Consider the following 26,358-nt stretch of genomic DNA (forward strand, 5'->3'; position numbering starts at 1 on the left):
CCAGGCTACCCGGGCTGCCCAGGCGCCCTGAGGGCGTTCGGCGGTTACTCTGGTTACTGCGGCAGCGCGGCGCTGGGGAGGGCGGCCGCCGCCCGCGTGGGATGCTGGCGAGGAGGCCGTCGGGAACCGCCGCCGCCCTCTGAGCGAGGCTCCCTGTAGACCGCCGTTCACCCGAGAGACAGCCGAGTCGCGGGTTGGCAGGCTCGGGACTGGGGAATCAGCCTGCCGAGGAGCGTCGGGGCCGCGCTGCCCGAATCCGAGGCCATCTTTTGTTGGGAAGGCCGACCGGGCACTTCCCCCCGAGGGTGGTTGGGCATTGTCGCCGTCCAGGGAATACGGAGCCTCCCGCGCTCGCCAGCAGCCCCCGCGCCTCTCGCTGCCGCGGGCGAGCGCTCTCCGCGGAGGCGAGCTTCCCCCGCCCCCAGCTCCCTCCCACTGGGCACCTGCTGCTGGTGAGGGAAGAGCAACATTTTTCCAGGAGGACGAACCAGACGTCAAAATACACAGCATCGCCTGCAGCCGCCCCCCGGAGACCCCGTCAGGAAAAGGAAAGTATGGTTTGCCCGAAGGAGGAGAGCGCGTCTCGCCGGGAGCTGTTGGAGCCGGCGAATTTTTAATACTGCCTCCCAAGTCCTGTACGATTTATCCTTAAGATTGTTTTGTACTATGTATGATTTTAAATTTTGATCTCTGACTTGTAATCGTGGGATCGCGGTTCCTGAGTTTGGCCGGTGCCCCCTGTTCCTTTTGGTACTAGGATTTGTCGGGAGCCTCTAATTACCAAACCCCCACTGCGGGGAGAAAATTTCAACTTTGGTCGGTACTTCCAAAGAAGCCTTTGGCATCATGTGGACTTTTCTCGGAATTGCCACTTTCACCTATTTTTATAAGAAATGCGGGGACTTCATCACTTTGGCCAACAAGGAACTCTTCTTGTGCGTGCTGGTGTTCCTGTCGCTGGGCCTGGTGCTCTCCTACCGCTTTCGCCACCGAAATGGGGGCGTCCTGGGGCGCCAGCAGAGCGGCTCTCAGTTCGCTCTCTTCTCAGATATTCTCTCAGCTTTGCCACTTATTGGCTTCTTCTGGGCCAAGCCACCCCCTGGATCAGAAAAGAAGGAGCAGCTAGAGTCCAGGAGGGTAGGTTGACTTCAAAGAGAGCAAATGAATGTTTTATTTTAAAATTACGACTGGGGTAACTCAAGTTTTCTTTAAAGGGCAAAAGGTGGCATCTTAGATACTCTAGTATAAATTCTCATTTAGTTGAAAGTTCTAAAACCCTGTGCCTTGGCTACATCTTTGATACTAGAAAAGATTGAAAACATTTGTTTAATTTACCATGGACTGATCCTCACATGGGGGTTGGATATTGATTTAATTAGGAAATGCCTAATCAATGTTAGAATTCCTTTTGAAGGAGGATTGAATTGCTTTTTTTGGTTTGTTTAAATCCTTGGGTAAGGTTTGTATTTATACCTGAAAAGAAAGAAACTTGTTGTAGGTACATGTACTGCTTATAATAAGTGACAACTGACTGGGGAAAGTGACAACATTTTAAATAAACCTTGGGCAAAGAGCCCTTGTTCCCTAATCCATAGAGGCATTGCGTGAATTAGCTTGTCCTAAGTCAAGTGAATTGGTAGAATCATGTCCACAGTGAGGTGATGTTCCTAAATTGGGCCTGTCTTAAAATACAGGTGAAGTCATGACTCCTCTGAAGGGAGTGCAAGAGGCCAGTGGTAGATGAGGGGGACAGGTCATAGAGGCCAGGTCTTGAAGGGACTATTTGCCATTGGCGTGGACTTTCCTGCATGGGAGTAAGTATGCTTGATTTTTGACTTTTTTTTTTTTTTTTTGGTGCTGGGGATTGAACCCAGGGCGTTGTGCATGCAAGGCAAGTACTCCACCAACTGAGCTATATCACCAGCCCTGATTTTTGACTTTTTAAAAAGATCAGTCTGGTTGTGAAATGGAGAATGGATTGTAGGAGTACAAGAATGGAAGCAGGGATAGCAGGTGAGAGGCTTAGAGCATGAGACCCAGAGAGACATGGCTTCTTAGGGTTAGGGCGAGTCACATACAAAGTAATGTAGAGTTGTGGATCTGTATCATTTTGCTGTATGCACATTGCACATTATAGAAGAGAGGGACTTAGAATTTTTATTTCTACCATTTCCGACTGTGAGTCTTTTGGCAAATTGCTTAATTTCTATAAGAATCAGTTACCTTTTCTAATAGATGGGGATGGCACCACTCTTGTTGGTAGTTAGGGTATTAAATGATTTAATATTTGCAGAATGCCTGGTCCATAGCCATCTAATAACTAGTAGTTGTTAACATTAGTCTAAAGGTAGCACACCTCTGTTAGGAGGCTTTGGAGGAGGGCTGTTGAATTGCTGGGCGAGTGGGTTAGAGGAGGAGTAAAGGTGGGAGAGGGGATTTGTAATTCTCAATTTGGAAACTCTGGTGTTTCTGTCTGAGGTAACTTCCCTTGGGTCACTGAGCACTAGTCCAGGTGGCTGGAATGCTGTTACTGTCATCATACTGTGTTAAGAAATTTTGGAGCAGGAAAATTGGGTTGCCAGTAGTTGATATGGATTCTGTATTGTGAATGAATGCCGCAAGCTTTCTCTTCCCTCCTTAGAAAGGAGGGAATAGCTAGACTGTGGTCTGTTGAGCTCTAAGTTCTTGTTTGAATTATTTGTATTTCCACTATTGATCAGTCTCTGAAAGTTGAAAGTCTTGATTACCTCCAGAGCACTCCTTCCAGGAGAGAGGGCAGGTGTGTGTGTGTATATGTGTGTGTGCATGTGCGTGCATTTGCGTGCATGTGCGTGTAAAGAGAGGAAAACTTTTAGGAAGAAAAATGTAATGAGAATGGTTAGTTAATATGACAAAGGGGAGGACTTGTCTTGCTCCTAGAACAGTAATTTAAGGATAATCAGTTGTTCTAGCCATTAAGAAACAGTGATGGGAAGAAGAGATTTTATTATCTTCTCTCCTTAGAGGTTACAAAAAAATGGAATGGATAGGCCTCAGTCCATTATAGAGGTAAGAGAATGCTGGGTGAACGTTAGAATCACAGAACATCTAAAATTCTAAAGGAATTTAGACTTTGACACCTTCCTTTATTTGGCCCAAGTTCTTTAACTAAAACCTCTTTGAATGGCATGTAGTCTCATCTTAACCATTAAGGTCAGAGAACTGCAAGGAAGATGGTTTCTTGCAAATTCTGTATCTGCTATGTTTTCAAATCTGTGAATTCACCTACCAAGAACAAATATTTATTACTAGGTTGGATTACTCTTTTTAGAAAACGAACACTATAATTCTTAGTGGGCAAACATCTCTCAAAACATGAATTTTTCATCTTCTATGATCAAAGTAAAAGTTTTTGCTGTCCAATCAATGATAGGTTTAATGTTTGCCTTTATCCCTAAATCGGAGGACCAACTGTTTGACTAGGCACTTAAAAAGAGTGTTAGGATGGGTGGTTGGAGAAGGAAGGAACAAACTAAATATGTACTTGTGTGTTAAGGACTAAAATTGTTGACAAGTCAAACCAACCTCAAGGGGCAATAGAGTTATTCTGTTCTTTTATAATTTTATTGATTTTAACCCTCAATTAATAGATCTGTATCCAGGACTTGATAGCCTTTTTGTTGTATGAATCAAACTGATTTTAGATTGCTTTTCCAGTGAAAATCTGGAAGGAGGATCAATGTCTTTAGAAATATCTAAAAAGACTGGGTGTGATGGCACAGAACTGTGATCCTAGAGAGTTGAGTGGCCGAGACAGGAGGATCGCTAGTTCAAAGCCAGCCTTAGCAACTTAGTGAGGCCCTCTTCAACTTTTCAAAACCTTGTCTCAAAATAAAAAATAAAAAGGACTGGGGATGTGATTCAGTGGTTGAGTGCCCATGGCTTTAATCCCTAGTACCAAAAAAGAAATATCTATAAGGTATTGAATAGTGGGTAGCATGAAGTTAAAGTAGAAGTTGTAAGAGATTTACATCTCGTAGATGCTCAGTCTATATTTAAAGAATTGAGTAATGATAGAATTTGTCCTCTAATATGTCTTTGAATCCTTTTTTAGGCATTTATTATGTTTAGCCTGGTATATATAACTACATATATCTGTATAACAGCGTTTTCTAAATAACAAGCTTGGAAAAAGGAATATATATTCAATTTTATAGGGATAACATTTTTATTTAATCAATATTTTAATATGGTTGACTTTTATTTATGGTCTAGATTTAAGAATGTAGCAGTTCACCAGGCACTGTGGAGCATTCCTGTAATCCCAGTGGCTCAGGAGGCTGAGGTAGAAGAATCGTATATTCAAAGCCAGCCTCAGTAGTTTAGCAAGGCCCTAAGCTACTCAGTGAGACCCTGTCTCTAAATAAAATATAAAAAAGAGCTGGGGATTTTGCTCAGTGGTTATCGCTAGGGGGAGTGGAGAAATAAATAATGTCCACATGCTTCTGCCCCTTTCAATGCTTTATTCACTCAAATTACTCAATACAATTTCACACTATAGGTTCTTAATCAAGAAAATGACAATCCTTAATGCTGGCACTGCAATAGACATAATCAATTCACAGCAAACAATTCTAGATTAATTCTAAGCACTGCAAACACACTTAATCATGATAGGCTAATGACAGACATTCCCTCTGCGTGCTAAGTTCAAAAGTCTTAAGCCTAAGCATAAAGCAGATGCACACTCACTCAGACCACGGTGATCAGGTCCGAAACAAGGCAGGCTTTTCCTGGAGAGGACAAGCAGATGAGTAGAGGGTTGTAGGGAGAAGCTGTGGCTCTCATCAAGGTCCAGAGGAGGCGATAGAGTTTGAGAGCTGTGAGGATCATGCAGAGGATCAGGAAACTGTGACAAGTGATGGGCTGTCAGGTCCTTATCAGGTTCTCCAGCCCGAGTGTTTTCTTCTGGCTGAATCCCTGTTTATCAGATCTATTATTTATACTAAATTTGGGGGCTTTTTTGACCCCCCTTGTAATCCTTATCAGCTACCAGTGGATTTCTCCTTGATATCATTTACCTGGGGTCAGAAACATCTGGTGGTCTCCACCCTGATCTTCTCTCCTTTCCCTCTTATCAGGAGAGGACAGCCTGCCAGGGGCTCACTCTGTTTAGCAGGGTGAGGGGAAGTAACTTGTTTTGAGGCCATATTAGAGAACTCTGTGGGTGTGCCTGGTGAGACTGCAGGTTTCAAACTGGAGTTGTTAAAACGGAGTTGCTTAGGCTCAGGCCTAAGGCCATCCTCACAGTGGTTAAGCACCTCAGGGTTCAATCCTTGTTACCAAAAAAATTAAAAAAGTAGCAGTTCATTTGGTTTTATGAAGTCCAGTGCATCTATATGGTGGTAGTATGATACAGAGCTAACGAATTTGGAAACATAATTTTCTTTTTTATTAAACAGCACAGAAAAGGAAACAATATTTCAGAAACAACTTCAGTAGGAGCAGCTACCTCTATGTCAACATCTTCTCTAAATGATCCAGAAGTTATCATCGTGGGATCTGGTATACTTGGCTCTGCTTTGGCCGCAGTGCTTTCCAGAGATGGAAGAAAGGTGACTGTAATTGAGAGAGATTTAAAAGAACCTGACAGAATAGTTGGAGAGTTTCTGCAGCCAGGTGGTTGTCATGTTCTGAGAGACCTGGGTCTTGGAGGTAGGTTTTATGGATTCTCAGAGAGTCATGTAGTATAAGTAAACACTCTTCACTGTATATTATTCTATGGATAGTAAATGGGTGTTCCATTTTATTTTCTTTTAAAAAAGAAACTGTATTTTCTGGGTGTGGTGGCACATGTTTGTAATCCCAGCAACTTGGGAGGCTGAGGCAGGAAGATTGCAAGTTCAAGGCTCGCCTCAGCAATTTAGTGAACCCTAAGCAATTTAATGACAGTCTGTTTCAAAATAAAAAATAAGAAGGATTGTGGGTATGGCTCAGTGGTTAAGTGCTGCTGGGTTCAACTCCTGGCACCAAAATAAATAAATAAATAAACAAATAAAATTAACAACAAATTTGCATGAAAATGAAAGCAAAGGGAAAAATAATCATTCAATTGTATGAAGAGATATGAAGTAGACTCAATGAGATATAATGTCTACAAAATTGTAATGGTCAAAATTGAGGATTTGGGGGTTGGGGTTATAACTCAGTGGTAGAGAGTACTTGCTTAGCATGTGTGAGGCCGTGGGTTCGATCCTCAGCACCACAGAAAGATAAGTAAATAAAGGTATTGTGTTCATCTACAAATAAAAAATAAATAAAAAATTAAGGACCTGGAAAGCTCACAGAATGAGGACATGAAATTTAGTAAAAGGTAAAGAGGTACGGTGGTGCACATCTATGAGCCCAGCTACTCAGGAGGCTGAGATAAGAGGATGGCAAATTTGAGGTCAGCTTCAGCAACTTAGGGGAGAATCTGTCTCAAAATAAAAAGGGCTCAGTGGTAGAACGCTCCTGGGTTCAATCCCCCAATACCCTCCAAAAAAGAAAGAAAAATAAACTATCATTTGTGGAGTGTTATGGAGTGTGTGTACTTGCTATAGTGTTATTGCCTAGAATCTCTTTTTATTTTCTTCCTCTACTGGGGTTTGAACCTGTGGGCATTCTACCACTGAGCTACATCCCTATCCCTTTTTATTTTATTTTGAGACAGGGTTTGGCTAAGTTACCCTGGCTGTCCTTGAACTTGTTTCTTCTGCCTTAGCCTTCTGAGCAGTTGGGTAGAATTGTTTAGTTAAGTATCATTCAGCCAATGCATTTTATGCACCAGTCATATTCATTTAGGAACATTTATTTACTGTCTTCCTTGCGTGAGGTGCGTACTGGGTACCAAGGATATATTCTGGTGAGTAAGGCAGACAAACTGTTCTTGAGAAGCAGAGTACAAATACACCCAGGCCGTGGACTAGAAACAGCTTACTTGGTGTGTGGTAGGAAGCATGGGGTATTAATAAAAAGCACTGATTCTGGAACTAGATTACCTGGGTTTGCACGTCAGCTCTGGCTCTTTTTTTTTTTTTTAATATTTTATTTATTTTTTTATGTGGTGCTGAGGATCGAACCCAGTGCCTCACACATGCCAGGCAAGTGCTCTTCCACTGAGCTACAGCCCCAGCCCCCAAAAGCTGCGTGACCTTGCCTAAGAATGCACCTTTAAACAAAATAACTGAACCTTCTGTGTATTAATTACCTTATTTTTAAAATGCCATACAAAGAATTTCTGTTTCTTATGTTAAATTATGAGGATTAACTTAATTTATATGCATCTTTTTTTTAATTTCATTTTTTATTGGTTTTATTTTTGTATAAGTCAGTTTTGTATAAGTCATTTTTGTATAATTTCATGTTTGTATAAGCCTTAACACCTTGGCTTGAGGTTTTTTTTAATTCTTTCTTTCTTTATTTTTAGTCATACATGACAGCAGAATGAATTTTGACATATAATACATACATGGAATGTACATACATCAATCATATTGTCAGTTCTATTCTGCTGCCCTTCCTATCCTCCTTACTCCTCCCCTCCTCTCCCATCCTTTCTCTCTATGCATCTTTAAAGCATTCAGAACAGTGCCTGGCATCTTAGAGGCACTATATATGTGTTTGCTCTTTTGTTTAAGGAACTGAAAAGGAGACTATATAACTAGAAAGTAGTGGATGATATAACTACAAAAAAGTGGCATGAAATTAAGTCTGGGGAGGTAGGCAGCTGCCAGATCACACAGGGCCTTAAAGGCAATGGGCATGATCTCCTTTTCTGTTTAAAAGAGTGGCTTCAAGGGCTGGGGATGTGGCTCAAGCGGTAGCGCGCTCGCCTGGCATGCGTGCGGCCTGGGTTTGATCCTCAGCACCACATACAAACAAAGATATTGTGTCCGCCGAAAAACTAAAAAATAAATATTAAAAAATTCTCTCTTAAAAAAAAAAAAAAAAAAGAGTGGCTTCAAGCCTGTAACAGCTACTCACAGTAACACATTTTACACCATGCCTCAGCATATTTTATATCTTTCAATCTGACTGAAAAATTTCCCCCTTTTTGTGGTGCTTGGGGAGGGAGGCCAGAGCCTTGTTCACGCTAAGCACTTGCCTTACCACTGAGCTACATCTGTAGCCATGGAATCTGTTTTATTTTTCTTTTCCAATGGTCTTCATGATTTCACCTGATTGTACAAGTCACAATTCAAAACTTGTTTCATAGTTCACTATTTGATCATATCCTACCATTTGAACAATGCTATTATAAAAAAAATATTTGAGTACAGTATGGAAAATAGACTATAAATTATGATGTTGGGGTATGGATTCAAGCTAGCAGTCTAGGGAGACTTGTTGCTAAGATCAAATGACAGATGATGAAGATCTGGATTAGCATGGTGGCAGAGGACAAAAAGACAAATGGACAGATTTGGGATAAAATTAAGGGACAGAAGTATCATGTCATACAAAGGGATTGGTGTGAGATAGGAGAAATAGGGTGGTATCAAAAGTGATTCCTATGTTAAGCAGCCTGCAGATGTTGGTACTGGGAGAGGAACAGGTATGGGGGAAATTTGGGTAGAACCTATCAAAATATCCAAGAGCAGAAGTCAGATTACATATATGAATCAGAGAGTGCAGAGGAGCAGTTTGTGCTGACCAGAGTCTTAAATTTCAGAATTGTCAGCATGTTGTGGTATTTGAAACCTAATGATTGAGATCACCTAAGAGAATGTTTGCAGAAAAGAGAAGACAGAATAAACCAAGTCCTGGGAAACTGATATCTAAAGACTGTAGAAGAGGGAAGCAGGCAAAGAGACTGAGAAGGAACTGGCAGGATGGTAGAAGAAAGCCAGAATTGTTTGATGTCATTTAATCCAACAAAAGGGCATGTTGCTAGTAGGAGGGACTGGGTATTAGGAGATGAAAGGACAGGCATGGCATGTCGCTGGTGAAGGGTCAGGCAAGTATAGACAATGATCATTGGATGTGGCAATTTTTGACATTGACAAGAAAACTGGATTGGAGATTTAAAAATTTGAGCCTAGAAAACTATTCTTGAGTTTTTTTTTTTTGTTATCAGAGATTGAACCCAGGAGTGCTTAACTACCGAGCCACATCCCCAGCCCTTTTTTAAATTTTATCTCAGGGTCTTGCTAAATTGTTGAGGCTGGCCTTGAACTCCTGATCCTCAGCCTCCTGAGCCACTGGGATTACAGGCATGGACCACTATGCCTGGCTTGGAGGATCTTTTCTAATAGCATAACAAGGACAGTAATAGTGAGATTGGGTTGTGAGGACAAAAGAGGTATTTGGATATGGGAATATGTCTGTATGGTAACAGATAGTAACAGAGAGGGAGAAACTTGATGCAAGAGAGGGAGGAGGTGACTAAAGGAGTGACATTCATTCAATATATATTTAATAAGCATTTTCTGTATGGCAGGTTCTGTCCTAGATACCGAGGTACAGTAGTGAGTAAACAGACAAAAAATTCCAGTCCTCATGGAGAATATGAACTAGTGGGTAGTGGGGGGGGAGTCATAAAAGATTATAAATAAATAAAATTTTGAGTGTGTGTGTTTGTATATGTACATATATATATATATATATATATATATATATATATATTTATTTATAGAGCTCATACAGGCTTTAGAGAAAAATCAGAAAATCAGAAAAGGGGGACAGATTTAGGGGATGGGTACAGTTTCAAAGAGTGAGAAGATAACACTGAATAAAGAACTAAGGGAGGGGAGGGAGTGAGCCCTGGTGACACCTGGAGGGGGCAATTCCAGGCAGAGCTTATCAAGTGGGAAAGCCTTGCCTTCTGGGCAGAGCCAGCTTGGTCTGACTGTCTGGGCCTTGTGAATGAAGGAAGGGAAGGGCAGCCCTTGAAGGGGTGGATGGAAAGGAGAGGGCTGGAGCCCAGAGGACTTTGCTGCCCAGTCTGAAGATTCGGTTTGTACTCTGAAAGGAAGCCATTGGAGAATTTTAAGAAGAGTTACTAAATCTCATGTTTTAAAAGTTTGATTGAGAGTATTATTTAAAATTATTCTGATAATATTGTGGCAAAGATGGTAAAGTGGTGAGGTCAGGAGGAGGGATGTCTGTGGGGGTTGTTGCAGAATCAGTGAGAACAGGATTGGGAAGCCTGCAGGTTCTGGTAGGACTTGCTGATGAATCATGTCAGGTGTGTGTGAGAGAGAGAGAGAGATTGGAGCCGCAGTACTTAAATGAGGCTACAAGACGGAGATATTGCCAAGAAGAGGTACAGGACTGGACCCTGGGCCATTCTAATTATAGCAGTTAGTGAGGTGAGTGGGAGCCATAAGGGGGGCTGAGAAGGAGCAGCAAGTGAGAAAGAAAAGCAAAAACCTGTAGGACCTGGAACCTGGAATAAGGGAGCAAGGACGTTACGAAGAAGGGAGGTTCCACCTCTGTCCTTTTAGGTTCTCTGGTCACCTCCTTGCATGAGAGGCTTACTTGAGGCGAATGGGACAACATTCAGAGACAGAATTTGTTAGTTTTATATTTGAACATCAGACATGAGGAATTCTCCCAAACTAATAACTGAACACAGAGTCGTCTAGAGATCTAGCCTCACAGGACATCTCCATGGTCGTGCCTCAGTGGATTCTTATATGCCAGCTGCAGGCCCCTTGATTTTGAACTTCCCAACATCCAAAATATGAAGGAATAAATTTCTGTTCTTTATGTGCTACCCAGTTTCAGGTATTCTGTTATAGCAGCGCAAAATGGACTATTGGCATGACCTAATCAACTGATGAAGGCCCCGAATCCCAGTACCACTTTGTGGGGGTTAGGGTTTCAACATAGGAATTTTGGGGGTAGAGGTAGGGGGCACAGATATTCAGACAATGGCATGTTTAAACATAACTTTATATCACTTTATTTTTTTGGTACTGGAGATTGAACTCGGGGGCACTCGGCCCCTGAGCCACATCCCCAGCCCTATTTTCTATTTTATTTAGAGACGGACTCACTGAGTTGTTTAGCACCTCGCTTTTGCTGAGGCTAGCTTTAAACTCAGATCCTCCTGCCTCCACCTCCTGAGCCACAGGGATCACAGGTGTATACCACTGTGCCTGGCTTGTATCACTTTTTTAAAAAAAATATTTATTTTTTAGTTATAGCTGGACACCATACCTTTATTTTATTTATTTATTTTTATGTGGTGCTGAGGATCGAACCCAGGGCCTCGCATGTGCTAGGCAAGCGCTCCACCGCTGAGCCACAACCCCAACCCCTGTATCACTTCTAATGTGTGTGCTAAAATTCACTTTTTCAATCTTAAGTGTATTTCCAATACTGTTAACCTTTCTTTATCATTATCATTTTAAGCTTATTCATAGTATTTCCTCAATAAATACTTTATAATGTATCTCATTTACTTTTTGAATTTAGATTAATGTTTAGATTATTTTCAGTTATTCTTTAGATAATATAATAGTGAACTTACTCTTGCATGTAACTTGAAAAATTACTTAAAAATTATGTATTATTTTTAGGATAAATTTCTTAGTTATATTTCCAAGATTATGATTATTACTCAAAAGGTAGTTACTTCTTCATATTTGTTGATAATTAAATAGTTATTTATTGTATTCACTAGTATAATATTGATTTATCTAGTTTATCATAACTTCACCAGCAATTTGCTAGATTTGGTGTTTCCTTCAATTTTTAAACATCAAGTTTTAAGCATTTTTTCTTTCTTTCTTTTTTTGAGAGAGAGAGAGAGAGAGAGAGAGAGAGAGAGAGAGAGAGAATTTTTTAATATTTATTTTTTTTTAGTTTTTGGCGGACACAACATCTTTATTTGTATGTGGTGCTGAGGATCGAACCCAGTGCCGTGCGCATGCCAGGCAAGCACGCTACTACTTGAGCCACATCCCCAGCCCTTAAGCATTTTTTTCTGATGGCTGTTCCTGTATTGCTTTTCATGAATCACCCAATACCCTTTTTTGCACATTATTATTGGTGTTTAATGTTTTTCTGTGATATTAATGAGTAAATTTTATGTATAAATATTTATCTTTTTGTTTGATGTTTTCCCCAAGGTGTTGCTTCATCATTTTCAATTGGTACTTTAACAATGTTATCTTTTCTACTGAATTTTTTTTTCTTTTTCAATTGCTTTTACTGATTTAAACTTAAGAAAGCCCCCTTTACATGAATCTAATGAATTCAGTGGGTTTTTTTTTCTGCTAGCTTTTCTATTATATGATTTACCAAAAATTACTCCTGAGTTTATTCTAGATCAATTTTTACAGATATTTTGAACTCATCAACACCTTTCCATTTGTCTTGGGAAATCAACTTTTTTCTTATATATGTATAGTAATAAATATAACTAAAATATGTGATATTTTCATTTATATACCCTTTTATTTTTTTTATTTTTTTAATTTTTTAAATTTTTTTCTTCCCTGTGTGTCTCTGTGTGTGTGTGACATCCATTTATCTGTATGTTGACATAGTGTTAAGAACTGAATATGTTCCTATCATTGTAGGCAGACAGTTTAACTCAGGCTTCATTTCATGTTGCATTTTCTTGCTTGTCTTTCTGAGGCAAAGTAGAATTACAGATCTGAAATAATTGTGTTATCTTTAAAAAGTACCTCAAATTTGCTAAGACTTTATTATCATCTAGAAACATCAACATTTTTTAAATAGTTATATTAATTGCTTAGTTCTCCAAATGATCTTGTAGCTTTATGTAGTGGAGATTAATTTTCACTGTCTCTGTTCTTGGTACCTAGTATAACTCTGGGCATATTAAAAAATTTCTGATAGTTTTGAGCTGAATTGTTTTGCAGATACAGTAGAAGGTCTTGATGCCCAATCTATAAATGGCTACATAATTCATGATCGGGAAAGCAAATCAGAGGTTCAGATTCCTTACCCTCTGTCAGAAGACAATCAAGTGCAGAGCGGAAGAGCTTTCCATCATGGAAGATTCATCATGGGTCTCCGGAAAGCAGCCATGGCAGAGCCCAAGTAAGATGAAGCTTCAGCTGTGTAATGTTAAAGGGTTAAATTTGGCCTTTGTACAAATAAGATTTTTATAAACTCTCATGGAAATTTTAGGCATATTCTAGAACATAGGTATAAAATAAAAACATCAGAAGAGTTTATATTCAGTGCCTTTGTTAAGGAGATCATATAGAGAATTTTCATTTCAATGACTTAGAATTATAGAGAATTTTCCTTTGACTAAATAAAAATTGTGCGATTTTGATTCTATTGAATTTAGAGGATATACTTGTTATAATAACTATAGCATAAATTCATGTGTACCCATAAGTCAGTGCTGAGGATTACAAGGACAGATTCCTGTTCCCATCTCACTGAGAACGTAGTATGACAGGACTGGCTGCTTCTCTTGATTATTAACTTAATATTTGCCCGTAACCTTTAAATGCTGTAGCTAAGGAAGTTTTGAACATGAGGACACTCATGATTGCCACAGACTTAAGTGTGTTGACACTTAAGTAACTTAAGTAAGTTTAAGTAAGTGGACTTATCTGTAGGTTCTAAAAAGACTTTGATCTTTGATATCCATGGAGGTAGAATATATTCATTGTATAAAAATGGTAAAATGTCGAGATTATGATTTTTATGATTAAAAATACTTGTTCCTAATAATTTGTTGAATAAATTGCAATTTTTCCCTTTCTATTAGTAAATATGTGTAAGTATTTACACATATCTGCATACATTTTGCTTTTTAGTGAATTAAGATAAAGATCTAGTATTCCTTTTAAAAATATTTTTAGGGGCTGGGGTTGTGGCTCAGTGGTAGAGTGCTTGCCTAGCTTGCATGAGGCACTGGGTTCAATCCTCAGCACCACAGAGAAATAAAATAAAGATATCGTGTCCACATAACACTAAAATATAAATATTAAAAAATACTTTTAATATGATTTTATCACTAATATGTATTCTTTGTTGGAAGATTATGAAATAAAAACACATAATTTTAAAACTTGCTAATGGTTTTGCTTTTATTCTTCTAGACCTTATGTGCACACGTGAGTGCACATGTGTCCAGTTTATATGAGTAAACTGGAGTTAAGGCATAAGGACTTTATCATATCTAATTTAAATTGCTCAAGTATGCTGCCATAGAAATTTCTTTCCGTTTGTTTATCCTTCAGTGCCAAGTTTATTGAAGGCACAGTGCTGCAGTTGTTAGAGGAAGATGATGCTGTGACAGGAGTTCAGTACAAGGACAAAGAGACTGGAGACATAAAGGTGAGGTTATCCAGGGTCCTCTCTTCCTAAAGAGGTTTCCCCTTTTTATCCTTCCCTTTTAAAAACAGTGTACTCACCTGCTTATATTCATTGAGTTCTCTGTAAGCCCTGTGCAGCAGGATGGGTTGCAGATTGCAGCATTGCCTTTAGAGCACCGCAGAATGTTAAAACATAACCAGTATACCAACAGTATGAAAAACTGAAATAAGAAATATGCATCAGCAGAGAAGCAAAGAGGAACTAGCAAGAAGGAGTCATCATAAAACAGTTGATTCAGATAAAACGAGCAATTGTTTAAGCAGAAATACAAAAGAGAATCTTTTTTTTAAAAAAATGATTTAGCTGCCTTTATTTGAAAAATTTCATGGTGGTATACTACACATAACACAAATTTACCCTCTTAGCACTTTTTAAGTGTATAGCATAGTAGTATTACTATATGTACATCGTTATAGGCAGAAATAGGAGGCTCTTTTGGGGGAAAAACAAACCAGAATAGTTATGCTTATGTTGGTGTAGTAAAGAGGGAGAGCCAAAGGGCCCATCTGGGCTGCTCGATCAGGTCACAATCCCCACCTAGAAACTGTATTCTAATAAAGAGTTTGCAAGTATTTCTTTTCTTGTAGTGTGGTAATATTAATACATATATAGCCATTTATAAAAATTCTTCTAAGCCCTAGCCACTGATTAAAAGCACTGTGTGAAGTTTGAAAAATTCTAGAATGAATCTGACTAGGCCTTGAACTTTGTATGAGATTTAGTCTTCTTTCTACGAGATTTAGCCTTGTAGCTGTTTCCTCTCTTGTTCATCAGATTGGGGAGTAATTCCTCCTGGTTTCAGTGATAGAGCTGCAAAAGGAGTTTATCTTCAAGAACTCAGGAGTGTCTCTAAAGATGGGTCAAGCAGTGTCTTACATTCACATAATAGTTCAATTGCCCTCCATAGTGTTGTCTGATAATATATTTAAATCTGTTCATTCACATTCTTCTACCTGTACTGTGTATTTCTAACCATTTAGCTGACTCTTTTCTTTCTGTATTGTAGGAACTCCATGCTCCATTGACTGTCGTCGCAGATGGGCTTTTCTCCAAGTTCAGGAAAAATCTTGTCTCCACTAAAGTTTCTGTTTCATCTCATTTTGTTGGCTTCCTTATGAAGGTATTGTAAAAGTATAATTATAGAAAAATAAAAGCATTTTGAAATTTGAAAATTATTTAATATTTTATTTTATTTTATTTTTTTTAGAATGCACCACAGTTTAAAGCCAATCATGCTGAACTTCTTTTAATTAACCCAAGTCCAGTTCTCATCTACCAGATTTCATCCAGTGAAACTAGAGTACTTGTTGACATTCGTGGAGAAATGCCAAGGAATTTGAGAGACTACCTGACTGAACAAATTTACCCACAAGTTCCTGGTAAGAAATGGGATTTTACTCTCATTGTAATCTACAATCTGAAAGCAGATCTCACAAAAGGCTCTCTGTCTCCCATTCTCCTTAAAGCTAAAGTAACTAAAATAGAGATAAACGTGGCAGGTGAAAAATGCATCCTTTCAGCCAGATTCTCTGGTACTGAACTATTTCAACTGGCAATCAAAAAGTGAAAACCAGTTAAATTTTTTTAAAAAGTTAGTTCCAATATGTTTTTGTGATAATTGAAGCATGATTTCTGAATAGTTAGCATTATCATGTATAGTATTTTTTTTTTGGTAGTCTGGACAGCACTCTAAAGTTTTTGAATTCTTAAAATATCTCCTATACTGTTTTTGTATTTGACTTTTGGAGTAATGGTAGCTACTATTGATTGCAAGTCTACCACATGAGAAGTGTTTTACAAATGTGATTTCTTTTAATCTATGCAACCACCCTGTGAGGTAGGCATCATCTTTGTTCCCACTTTACACATGAGAGAAGTAAAGTTCAGAGAGATTGTTTAGCTTCTTTAAGGATAAGTGTAGACTGTGTAATCCTTATCCAAAATACTTGGGATTAGAAGTGTTTGACTTCAGATTTTTTTCAGATTTTGGAACATTTGCATAAACTTCACTGGTTAAGCATCTCTAATACAAAAATCTGAAATCCAAAATGCTTCCAGAGTGTCATGTCAGTACTCTTGTTTCAGATTTTGGGTTAGGGATGTTCAACCTGTATTAGTGGTCACAGAGCCAAGGTTGATATCAGGGCTGACTGGCTGAGGGCTGACTGGCTCGTGCCTGCCCCAGAATATGAGAGCTGTAGGAGATCTTCAAGGTCATTTTGTTCGAATACGAAGGCTTTATGATTTATGGGATATTTAGATATCTTATGATACTAGTTTTTTGAATTTTTCTTTTTTTTGAGAATGGAAAGATGTAGAAAAGAAAAGTAAATTGTTAAGAATGTTGGTAAAAGGGCTGGAGATGTGGCTAAGTGGTTAGCATGTGTGAGGTCCTGGTTATGGTTTAAACCCCAGCATGGGAAAGAAAGAAAATTTTTTGACAAAAACGTTGAAGGAAAACTCTGCTTGTTAATCATGATATGTTTAGAGTAATAGGAAACTATCTTTGGTATGAGTACCTTTAAACAAAAATTCTGCTTTTGTTGGTTATTTTTTAAACTAGGTGAAACCATTCTGTTTAGCTAACAAGATATTAATAGAAGTAAAGTAGTCAAATGTAGATTTTTAGGACATTTTATTTGAATGTATGTATATAGAAACATTGGATAAATTTTCACTCAGTTAATCCACTTTTGAAGCTTTCAGATGGGAAAATTAGGTATATATATTTAGAAAAAGAATTGTCCATTACCTGACATTTTTAACATTGAATTTCTTTTATTGTAGATTTGGTGTTTTTTGTTTGTTTGTTTTCTGCAAACTAGAGGTTAAACGGAACAGGCTGCCCTGAAATCATTGACAGGAACTATTTGTGGATTTATATTAATACTGACTAGAATACTGAGGTTCTACTCCTTGTGTGAGTGTGACAGTTTTAACATAGGCTTTCTGTTCCTTCATTCTCGTACTGGGGACTGTGGGACAGTTCACTTTCCATCCAAGTAGAAGCACAAAACTTCAAAAGTATCTGAGAGAAGAGCTAATCCAATCATTTCATTATATAGATAAAGAAACTGAAGCTCAGACAGGTAGAGCTGGCCTGTGCCTCTCAATTTGATTCTTTTTCTAGTATGTTATTTATGAATTGGTGTAGTATTTTATCTAATATTATCAGAATATGTTGATTGCAATAAATTAAATTTGTCAGTTAACATTTGAAAGAGAGGTGCATGGCTTTTTCCCTGTCTCATCTGATTTTTGTCTCAGACTTCCTCTAATTTCTTTGTTCTTTCAGCTGTATGTGTATTTTCATAGATACCTTAGTCATTCCTTAGCATGAATAACTAAGTGCTTAATGAATAATTTGATTAATAAAACAGCTAATTAGTTCTTGATTTGTGCTTAATAATATAATTAATAAATAGCTACTTCTTGCTTGATCACAGGGATATACGTAACAACCATAACAGATGTACAGTAGGTATTTGTTTGTACTTGATGTTTGTATACTGGATAGTTTTAAATTGAAATGTTATGAACTATACATTTATTGTAGATCACCTGAAAGAACCATTCCTAGAAGGCATTCAGAATTCTCGTTTGAGAGCCATGCCGGCAAGCTTTCTTCCTCCTTCACCAGTAAACAAACGAGGTATTGTTTTGTTGGACTTACTTTATAAAGGATTCAGTATTCCCAGTGACCTATGTGATTAAGTGTGTAGTAGCACTGTGAATAACACATGGGATGTAGAATTACTAATACCAAAATTAATATGATATATTTGGCTAATGCTTAATATTGGTTCTGTTTGAGTCATTGTGCCACTCTTTGGGGATACAGCTATTAAAAGTCAATCCTTCCCCTGGAGAAGACAATTTCTAGTTAGGAACTTAGAGGGTGATTTCACAATGTGTGGATAGAGTTCATAATAAGAACCCATTCATGGGACCACAGATGCCCTGTGAAGGGCTGTGCAAGCCAGGGAGGTTGGTTAGGCAGGACACTGCAATAAAGTTAAAGTTGCATCTGGGGGATGAGAGGGAGACCATTGGATGGACAGTAAGATGAGGGACTTATAAGTAGAGGGATGAGCATCTGCAAAAGCACCACTCCTGAGAGATGTGGGACTTTCTAAGAACTCAGGTCCTATGACTGGAGCCTAGGGTGGGTGTTATGTGGCAGATGGGTGGAATATATGTTTATCATTTAGTTTTAGTACCCCAGGCAGTGGAAATCATTGAAAAAAAAAATTGGTGCCTGCCTTGTTGAGATATAATCTGCAAATCATTCAGCTCACGTATTTATAAAGTATACACTTCATTGGTTTTTAAGTGTACCCACAGGTACACTTAATATTCACAGGTATTTTTATTGCAAGGAAATATATTTCCTATATGTGGTCCTTTGTAACTGACTTTCCATTTAGCATAATGATTTTTGATTGGTTGGTTTTGTTTTTTAGGTTCATTTGTGTGTGGCATGTCATCCTACATTTGTTTTCATGGCCAAATAGCAACCACTGTATGGACATATCACGTTTTGTTCATCCACTCATCAGTTGTTAGGCACTGGGGTTGTCTCCACTTTTGGGTTATTACAAACTATGCTTCTGTGAACATCATGTACAAGTTTTTGTGTGGACATGTGTTTTCATTTTTCTTGGGCATATACCTAGGATCATTATTGTGGGTCATAAAGTTATTTTCCAAGTTAACTGTCCCATTATACATTTCCATCAGCAATGTATGAGGCTTCCAGTTAACATTCTCAGCATTTGTTGTAATTTTGCTCTTAGCCATCCCTAGTATACTGGTATGAAGTGATACATCATGCTTTTGATTTGCATTTCTCTCATGGATAATTAAGTTTAATATTTTTTATTTGGTTATAGTCAGTTTAACTTCTTTGAAGAAGTATCTAGGGCTGGGGTTGTGGCTCAGTGGTAGAGTGCTTGCCTAGCATGTGTGAGGCACTGGATTCAATCCCCAGCACCACACCAAAAATAAAGTAAAGGTATTGTGTCCATCTATAACTAAAAATAAAATATATTTTTTTAAAAAAAGAAATATCTATTCAGATTTTATAATTTTTTAATTGGGCAAATTTTAATTGAGTTTTGAGGGTTCTTTATATATTTTAGATGCAAATCCCTTTCAGATATGTGATTTACAAAATCTTTCTCATTGAGTTTTCATTTTCCTTGATGGTATCTGTTGGAATATATAAGTTTTTTTAAAATTTATTTGTATGTGGTGCTGAGGCTTGAACCCAGCGCCCTGCAGGTGCTAGGCGAATGCTCCACCAACTGATCCCAGCCCCAGCCCCTATATAAGTTTTTAATTGTCATGAAATTTGGGTTACTTCTCCTTCTTTCACTTGTACTTTTCAAAAAATCTTAACTTTAATTGTTCTTTTTAGATATACATGACAGTAGAGTGAGTGTATTTTGACATATTATACATACATGGAGTATAACTTATTAGGATCCCATTCTTTTGGTTGAACATGATGTGGAGTTACACTGGTGGTGTATTCATATATGAACATAGGAAAGTTATGTCACATTCATTCTACTGTTTTTCCTAATCTCATCCCCTCTCCCTTCCCTTCATTTCCTTTTGTCTAATCCAATGGACTTCTATTCTCCCCCATCCCATTGTGTGTTAGCATCCGTATGTCAGAGAGAACATCCAGCCGTTGGTTTTATAGATTGACTTGTTTCTTGCCTATGCTTTTGATGTCATATTTAAGAACACTTTGCCCAATCCAAGGTCACAAAGATTATACATTTATACTTTCTGCTAAGGGTTGTAGTTTCAGTTTTACATTTAGGTCTTTGATTTATTTTGAGTTATATTTTGTGTACGTATGGTGTGAGGAAGGGGTTCAACTTAATTTTTTAAAAAATTTTTTAGTTGTTGATGGACTTTTATTGTATTTATTTATATGTGGTGTTGAGAATCGAACCCAGTGCCTCACACATGCAAGGCAAGCACTCTGCTACTAAGTTACAAACCCAGGCATGTGCCACTGCTCCCCACAAATGCAATTGATTTTTATATATTTATCCTTTATTTTTAAATCTTACTAAACTAATGTTCATTGAAAGCTTTGAAGTTGGTGTATGATTAGATTTTCATTTTAGAAATATTACTCTGACGTTGTGGAAGATAATTTGGAGGACGGTTCAGACTAAAACATTAGTAAAGCTACTTATTCCATGTGAGTGATGATAAAAAGCCGGGACTAGGGTTGTGAAGAGGCAAGTAGACAGAGGGTTTGGGTGATGTCTAGGATATAGACTGTGAAACTCAGTGATTAAGTTGGATATTGTATTAGAGAAAGTGAGGTCTGTTGGTAGAATCCAGGTTTCAGCTTAGATAGTTAGCCATCTGCTGACATAGGAATAGGAAAGAGTTAAGTTTAGGGAAGTGTGGGGAGAGGTGAATATGAAGTATCTATAGGGCATTTGGGGATGTGTGGGGAACTCCACTGGGCACACAGGTCTGGAGGAGAGGCTGCCTCCAAGCTCTTGGTACACTGTGCTCCTGAACACGAAGATTGCAGCCTGCTGTAGAGACACATGCATAACAAGCTATAAACCAGTGAATAAACTAATGAAAGATGAAGGAAGCCAGTGCCAAGTTGAAGTAAACAGTGTATCCTCTTTGGTGGGTTTGGGGATGTTCCACAGAAAAGGCAGAAAAGAAACTGGATCATGGATTGTGGCTTTTAATGAAGGTATTAGAATACCTTCTAATTAAATATTTAATTTAATTAAATATTTGAATTACCATTTAGAAGCCACCTTTTTATAAGTTAATATATGTTTATTACAATTAATAATAACTAATGTTTTTTGTTTCATTTGCTTTTAGTTAAAAATTAGGTATAAATGTAATATGACTTTATAGAAAAGAATTATATATAATTCTACCACCTTAACATTATTATTATTTCCTATTAAATAAAATTGAAGTAGTGCTTTGTTTAAAAGTCACTCTATGTTGTGGGTCATTGAGTAAGCATTTGTCCTCAGGATTAGGGGTCTTGCAAGGTAAAGCCCAAGTCTCGCTGCTCATAAGGAAGTGCACTTGGAGTTTTTGTGGGCTTTTTGCTTCTGTGGTTTCGATTCAGGGGAGTGCTGCCCCCATGCAGCGCGGGCAACTAAACCAAAGTCACTCGTCAGAATTTGGGGTGACACAAAATACTATGCAGACATGTAATACTTTTTTATAAGCTTCAGGATGGTTTCCCTGGCTCCCAGCCTCAGGCTTCCACAGGGGGGCAGGAGAAAATCAGGAGAAGCTGATGAGAGAAGGCAGGGTTCTGGAGCTGGCTTTTATTGGGGGATGCTGGTTCTTAGAAACAAAGGGCAAGGGGTAGTATTACAAAGGAACAGGTGATTGTGACTCAACCCCACCCACTAATGCCTACTCCTGGAGCCATGCCTCATTATCAGAATAGAGGTAAAGCCCAAGCTTTGTGGGGCACAAGAATTGTTCAGTTTCTCTTGCTCAGGACTGAAGGGCGTGTATTTCCAGAGTGGGGAGCTAGTTTTCAGATGATTCAGCCAAAGTTTATTCTCCTAATTAACATCCGATGACTTTGAGGCCTGTGTTGTCTTCTACTTGGACTGCAGCGTGCTGGGTATCAGCCTGCTTTCTTTTCCGTAGGCCTGTGTAGACATGGCTCTACGGGACACCAGCCTTGAATGTGCTGGCAACCTCAGCGGTGCCTTGCCTGAAGACTTGCCTTTTATGCCTGGATGCCCATAGATTCTTTTCATTTTTTTCACATTTTCTTTTGAAAAAGGTTTTATAAATATGTTGACTTGTTGAACCTAGAATAAGATTCGTGAGTGAGTTTCAGGACAGAGACCATACTCCTGTTGTCACTGTGTCCCCAGTGCCTGGCAATATTAAGCACCCAGTAAATACTGAGTAAATCAACTTTTGCTTCAAACAATTCTAGTCATGGCTTATTCTCTTGTTTTTTTTTTCACATTCCTGCCTTTGCTAGTTCATATCAATAATGTGTGTTAACAGAGTAACCATTTTTTTCTTTTGTGTTTTGTCTCATGCATGGAGTGGCTCCAGGATGAGTGGTCTTTGTTGTCTCTCCTTACAGGTGTTCTTCTTTTGGGAGATGCATATAATTTGAGGCACCCTCTTACTGGTGGTGGCATGACTGTTGCCTTTAAAGATATAAAACTGTGGAGAAAACTGCTGAAGGGCATTCCTGACCTGTATGATGATGCAGCTATTTTCCAGGCACGATTTTAGATCATTCTTTGACAAAAACGTGTTTGATTTTTTTTTTCTAGGGGCTCAGAGCAAGAGGAATCTGCTGGGGAAATCTATGCCTGGGAGTCTGTGCTTTTTGAGGGTTCTTAGGCATTCTTGCCCAGGCTTAAAGAACCTGAATTTCAACCTGTAAACCTTACAGAATTTCTTAAGTTTCTGGATTTTAATATTATGTAACAACAGGTTGCTATGGGCCACTTTGCTCATAGTGGTTTTAAGTTTAGCTTCAGTATTATATAATGAGCCCATTGCTCTGGATTTTTTTTTTTTCTTTTGTGGGTGGGAATGAAAAACACAAGGCAATATCACTTACAGATAGTCATCAGGGTAAATATCAGTTTGAGGTGATTATAGATGTCAGTTTATGTCCACTAACCATTACTCTGTAATAAGTGATCTTTTCAATTTTTAGGCCAAAAAATCATTCTATTGGTCAAGAAGAAAGTCTCATTCCTTTGTTGTGAATGTCCTTGCTCAAGCTCTTTATGAATTATTTTCTTCCACAGATGGTAAGTGTAGATTTTCTGTTAATAAACATTACTAAATTGTATAGAAAGGAAGCTAATTACGAAAGTTAGTAATTAATTCAGACATAAAAATGTTGCCCAAATTAATAGTTCTTTTTAACTTCATCCTTATGCAGGATTTTTAGTTTCTAATCATGATGTATTTACCACTTTGGAAGGCAGTTGACTTTCCTTAGACAACATTAATAGCAGTACCTCCATGTCTGCACTGTTTTTGAATTTTTCTGGTCCAGATTAGATCATACATATCCTCAAATGAGATTGTGATGCAAGGTCTTTCTCATGTGGTCTTTTTCTTCCTGAACGCTAGTTTAAATTTTTTTTAAGGTAATATTTTATAAAATGAACAGGAGCTTCAAATCAAGTGTAGTTTCTCCCCTATTACAATACACAGTTGGACACAATACCATTATTTTATTTATAATTCTGAGGTGCTGATTGAAACCCAGGGCCTCACACATGCTAGGCAAGTGTTCTACCGCTGAGCCAGCCCCAGCCCCAGCCCCTACCCTTTCCTTATTTGAAATATTTCTGTGCTTCTGTTTTTGTTTCCATTTTGTGGAGAGGTAATGGACAGTCTATATACAGGTTGAACATTCCTGATCAGAAAATCTCAAATGCTTTGAGCTCTAAGTTCTTTGTTGATTATAAAAGGTGATACAGTATAAATGCTTTCTGTAGCTTCTACAACCATCAACTCTTCCTAAAAGTAAAAAATAACTCATTGATTGTGATTTACCAAACCATTCACTCTCATGGAAGTTAAAGAGACTGGTTGGGCAAGTAAAATGAAAATAATAGTTAAGTTTTGAGTTTTTCTTAGCTGTTCTTTCTAAGCTTTTCTAAGCTCTTGAATTCTTACCTTACAAATCTAAATCCACCAAGAAAACAGAAGTTAGGAAATTAATAAAAGATTGAAGGAGGAAAGAACTGTATTGGAACAAAAGTTTCTTTATCTACTACATTCCCTTTTAAAGAATATTTATTTTTCCATTCAATCTTTTATTAAAAATTTTGTTGTAAAGAAAACTTGTGGCATATCTCAAAAAGACAGTGATCTAAACTGCTAGAAAAATAATTATGTGCTATGTTGTGAGGTTTAATGAATTTAAAAGTATTAAACTATACATATATAAGGCAATATGATTAGTTACTGCTCAGAGTTGTTCTTTTTAACTTGATAATTTACTTCCTAGTTACAGATTTGGGTTGCACATCTCAGAAATTGGAAATTTGGTTTCTACAATTTTGAGGACTTTGCACACTATTTGCATTATCATGAAATCAAATAAATAACTTTTAAGCAACTCTTAACTTCTTGGATCTAAATGTTAATGATCATTTACTGACAGTAACAAGTTCATTCATATTTATATTACCATATAATGTTGATTGTGGAATTTAAAAGAAGTCTTAAATTGAAATTCTAGGACTAGATATTTAAAAATTAGCTGTAAGGTTTGGCATCTGTTCTGTCTTCATTATTTTTTTCTGCCGTATCACTAGTACCCTAATATAAATATGTGAATATTTTGACTGAAACTAATTTTTAAATTTTATTTTAGATTACCTGCATCAACTAAGAAAAGCCTGTTTTCTTTATTTCAAACTTGGTGGAGAATGTGTGGCAGGTCCCGTTGGGCTGCTTTCTGTGTAAGTTGTTTTGATGGCACAGAGGATTTTCTCATGACTTTTCAGTTTAAGCAAGTCTTTCTTCCTTAGACGTGTTGTCATTTTATCACTCATAAGTATTCCAATCAGAAGGTGGCCTCAAGACATGAAAAAAGGCCACACTTACCAGAGTTTTACCTCCAGGAAACAGCACTGACCAGAACTGGCTGTAGGGGGAGACTAAAACCCTTGATTAAAATTGAAATTTTGGAATTGTTTCTTTACCTGTGGGTCTGTCCACAGTGATCGCATCTGAGGCAGCTCTGAGTAATTGATAAATTTGAATTGAAGCGCTTCATTGACTCATGAAGCTGTTATTAGTTCTAACAATGTAGACAGAAGTGGGACTATTCTTTGAAAATCTGCAAAGTGAAATTCTTTGTCATTTTACATTCATCTATAATCTGAATATCTGCACTGACTTTTTTTTTTTCTTTTTTGAAAAACCTAGACTCCAACAGACCAGGCCATCTAGTACGTTAGACTGTGCCTTCAAGTTTAGTGACAGAAAACAGCTCACAATATATGACTTGAATGAGGCCGAGTGGAGTTTATTGGCTTCTCTGAAAGGGAAATGTAGATATAAAAAATTACTTTTGCTTGCTATGATCTGTAATAGACAAACCGGTGGAGTCCTCTGAAATGTGGAATGTGTTAAGTGTTACAGATGATGACATGTAGTTGGAACCTTTTATGAATACGTTCTGATTTCTGGGTTTTAACTTTTCTCTTATAGGTTGTCTCCTAACCCTCTGGTTTTAATTGGACACTTCTTTGCTGTTGCAATCTATGCCACATATTTTTGCTTTAAATCGGAACCGTGGATCACAAAACCCCGAGCCCTTTTCAGTACTGGTGCTGTCTTGTACAAAGCGTGTTCTGTGATATTTCCTCTAATTTACTCAGAAATGAAGTATATGGTTCATTAAGCTCAGAGGGGACCATGTGGAACTCAAGTCCCGTGAGAAATTCTGGAAACGGCTGTGTGCCCACCACTTCTGAAGTGGCCACTCTTGGACCAAGACTGGGATTACTTTCTTTGTGATGTTTTTGTATATAAGCATGTAAATATATGCCTTAATTTTCAATTTAAAATGAAGGGTAAAATAAGTTAGATATTTAAAAGATATGATTGTTACCATAAATTAGCACTAACATGGAAAAACTTCAGTTTTTCTTTTGATTTCAGTATTGGGGATGAGTCTTGGGACATGCAAATAAAATGAAGAGTGAACCCTGGTGTCTTTGCTGCTTGTCCTGGAGTCCTTTACATAGCTGCATGACAATGGAAGGGGCCCAGAGGGATGGGAAGTGGAGAGAAAAACCTAGTGCTCTCAGTAACTGTGACTTGGGGAAGTTGCCTTGTCTCTGGACCTTCTTTCCCTCAGCTATCCAGGGAGGCAGTTCTGAGTTCTCTGAAAATATCACGCCTCTTCATGAACAGCAGCCAAGGACTTTATAAATCCCCCTGCAACACGCTAATAAGCCAGGCTGGCAGCGTTCAGGAAGCAGTGAACGG

The 26,358-nt window shown here is 38.0% G+C and overlaps 1 protein-coding gene across 1 annotated transcript; it reads left to right on the forward strand.

The window, feature by feature from the left end:
- On the forward strand, nt 1-26,073 carry Sqle (squalene epoxidase). The gene is made up of 11 exons (XM_046464603.2): nt 1-1,137; nt 5,442-5,694; nt 12,858-13,038; nt 14,199-14,295; nt 15,341-15,454; nt 15,542-15,713; nt 17,891-17,986; nt 22,466-22,608; nt 23,054-23,150; nt 24,734-24,821; nt 25,576-26,073. Exons 1-11 carry the CDS (start codon nt 847-849, stop codon nt 25,766-25,768), a joined length of 1,725 nt encoding a protein of 574 aa, XP_046320559.1. The 5' UTR covers nt 1-846; the 3' UTR covers nt 25,769-26,073.
- Nucleotides 26,074-26,358: the final 285 nt, after the last annotated feature.

This window comes from Marmota monax, unplaced genomic scaffold, assembly GCF_021218885.2.
Source record: "Marmota monax isolate L192 unplaced genomic scaffold, Marmota_monax_Labrador192_F-V1.1 WCK01_AAM20220418_F8-fsc00003, whole genome shotgun sequence".
In the NCBI taxonomy this organism is placed as follows: Eukaryota; Metazoa; Chordata; class Mammalia; order Rodentia; family Sciuridae; genus Marmota; species Marmota monax.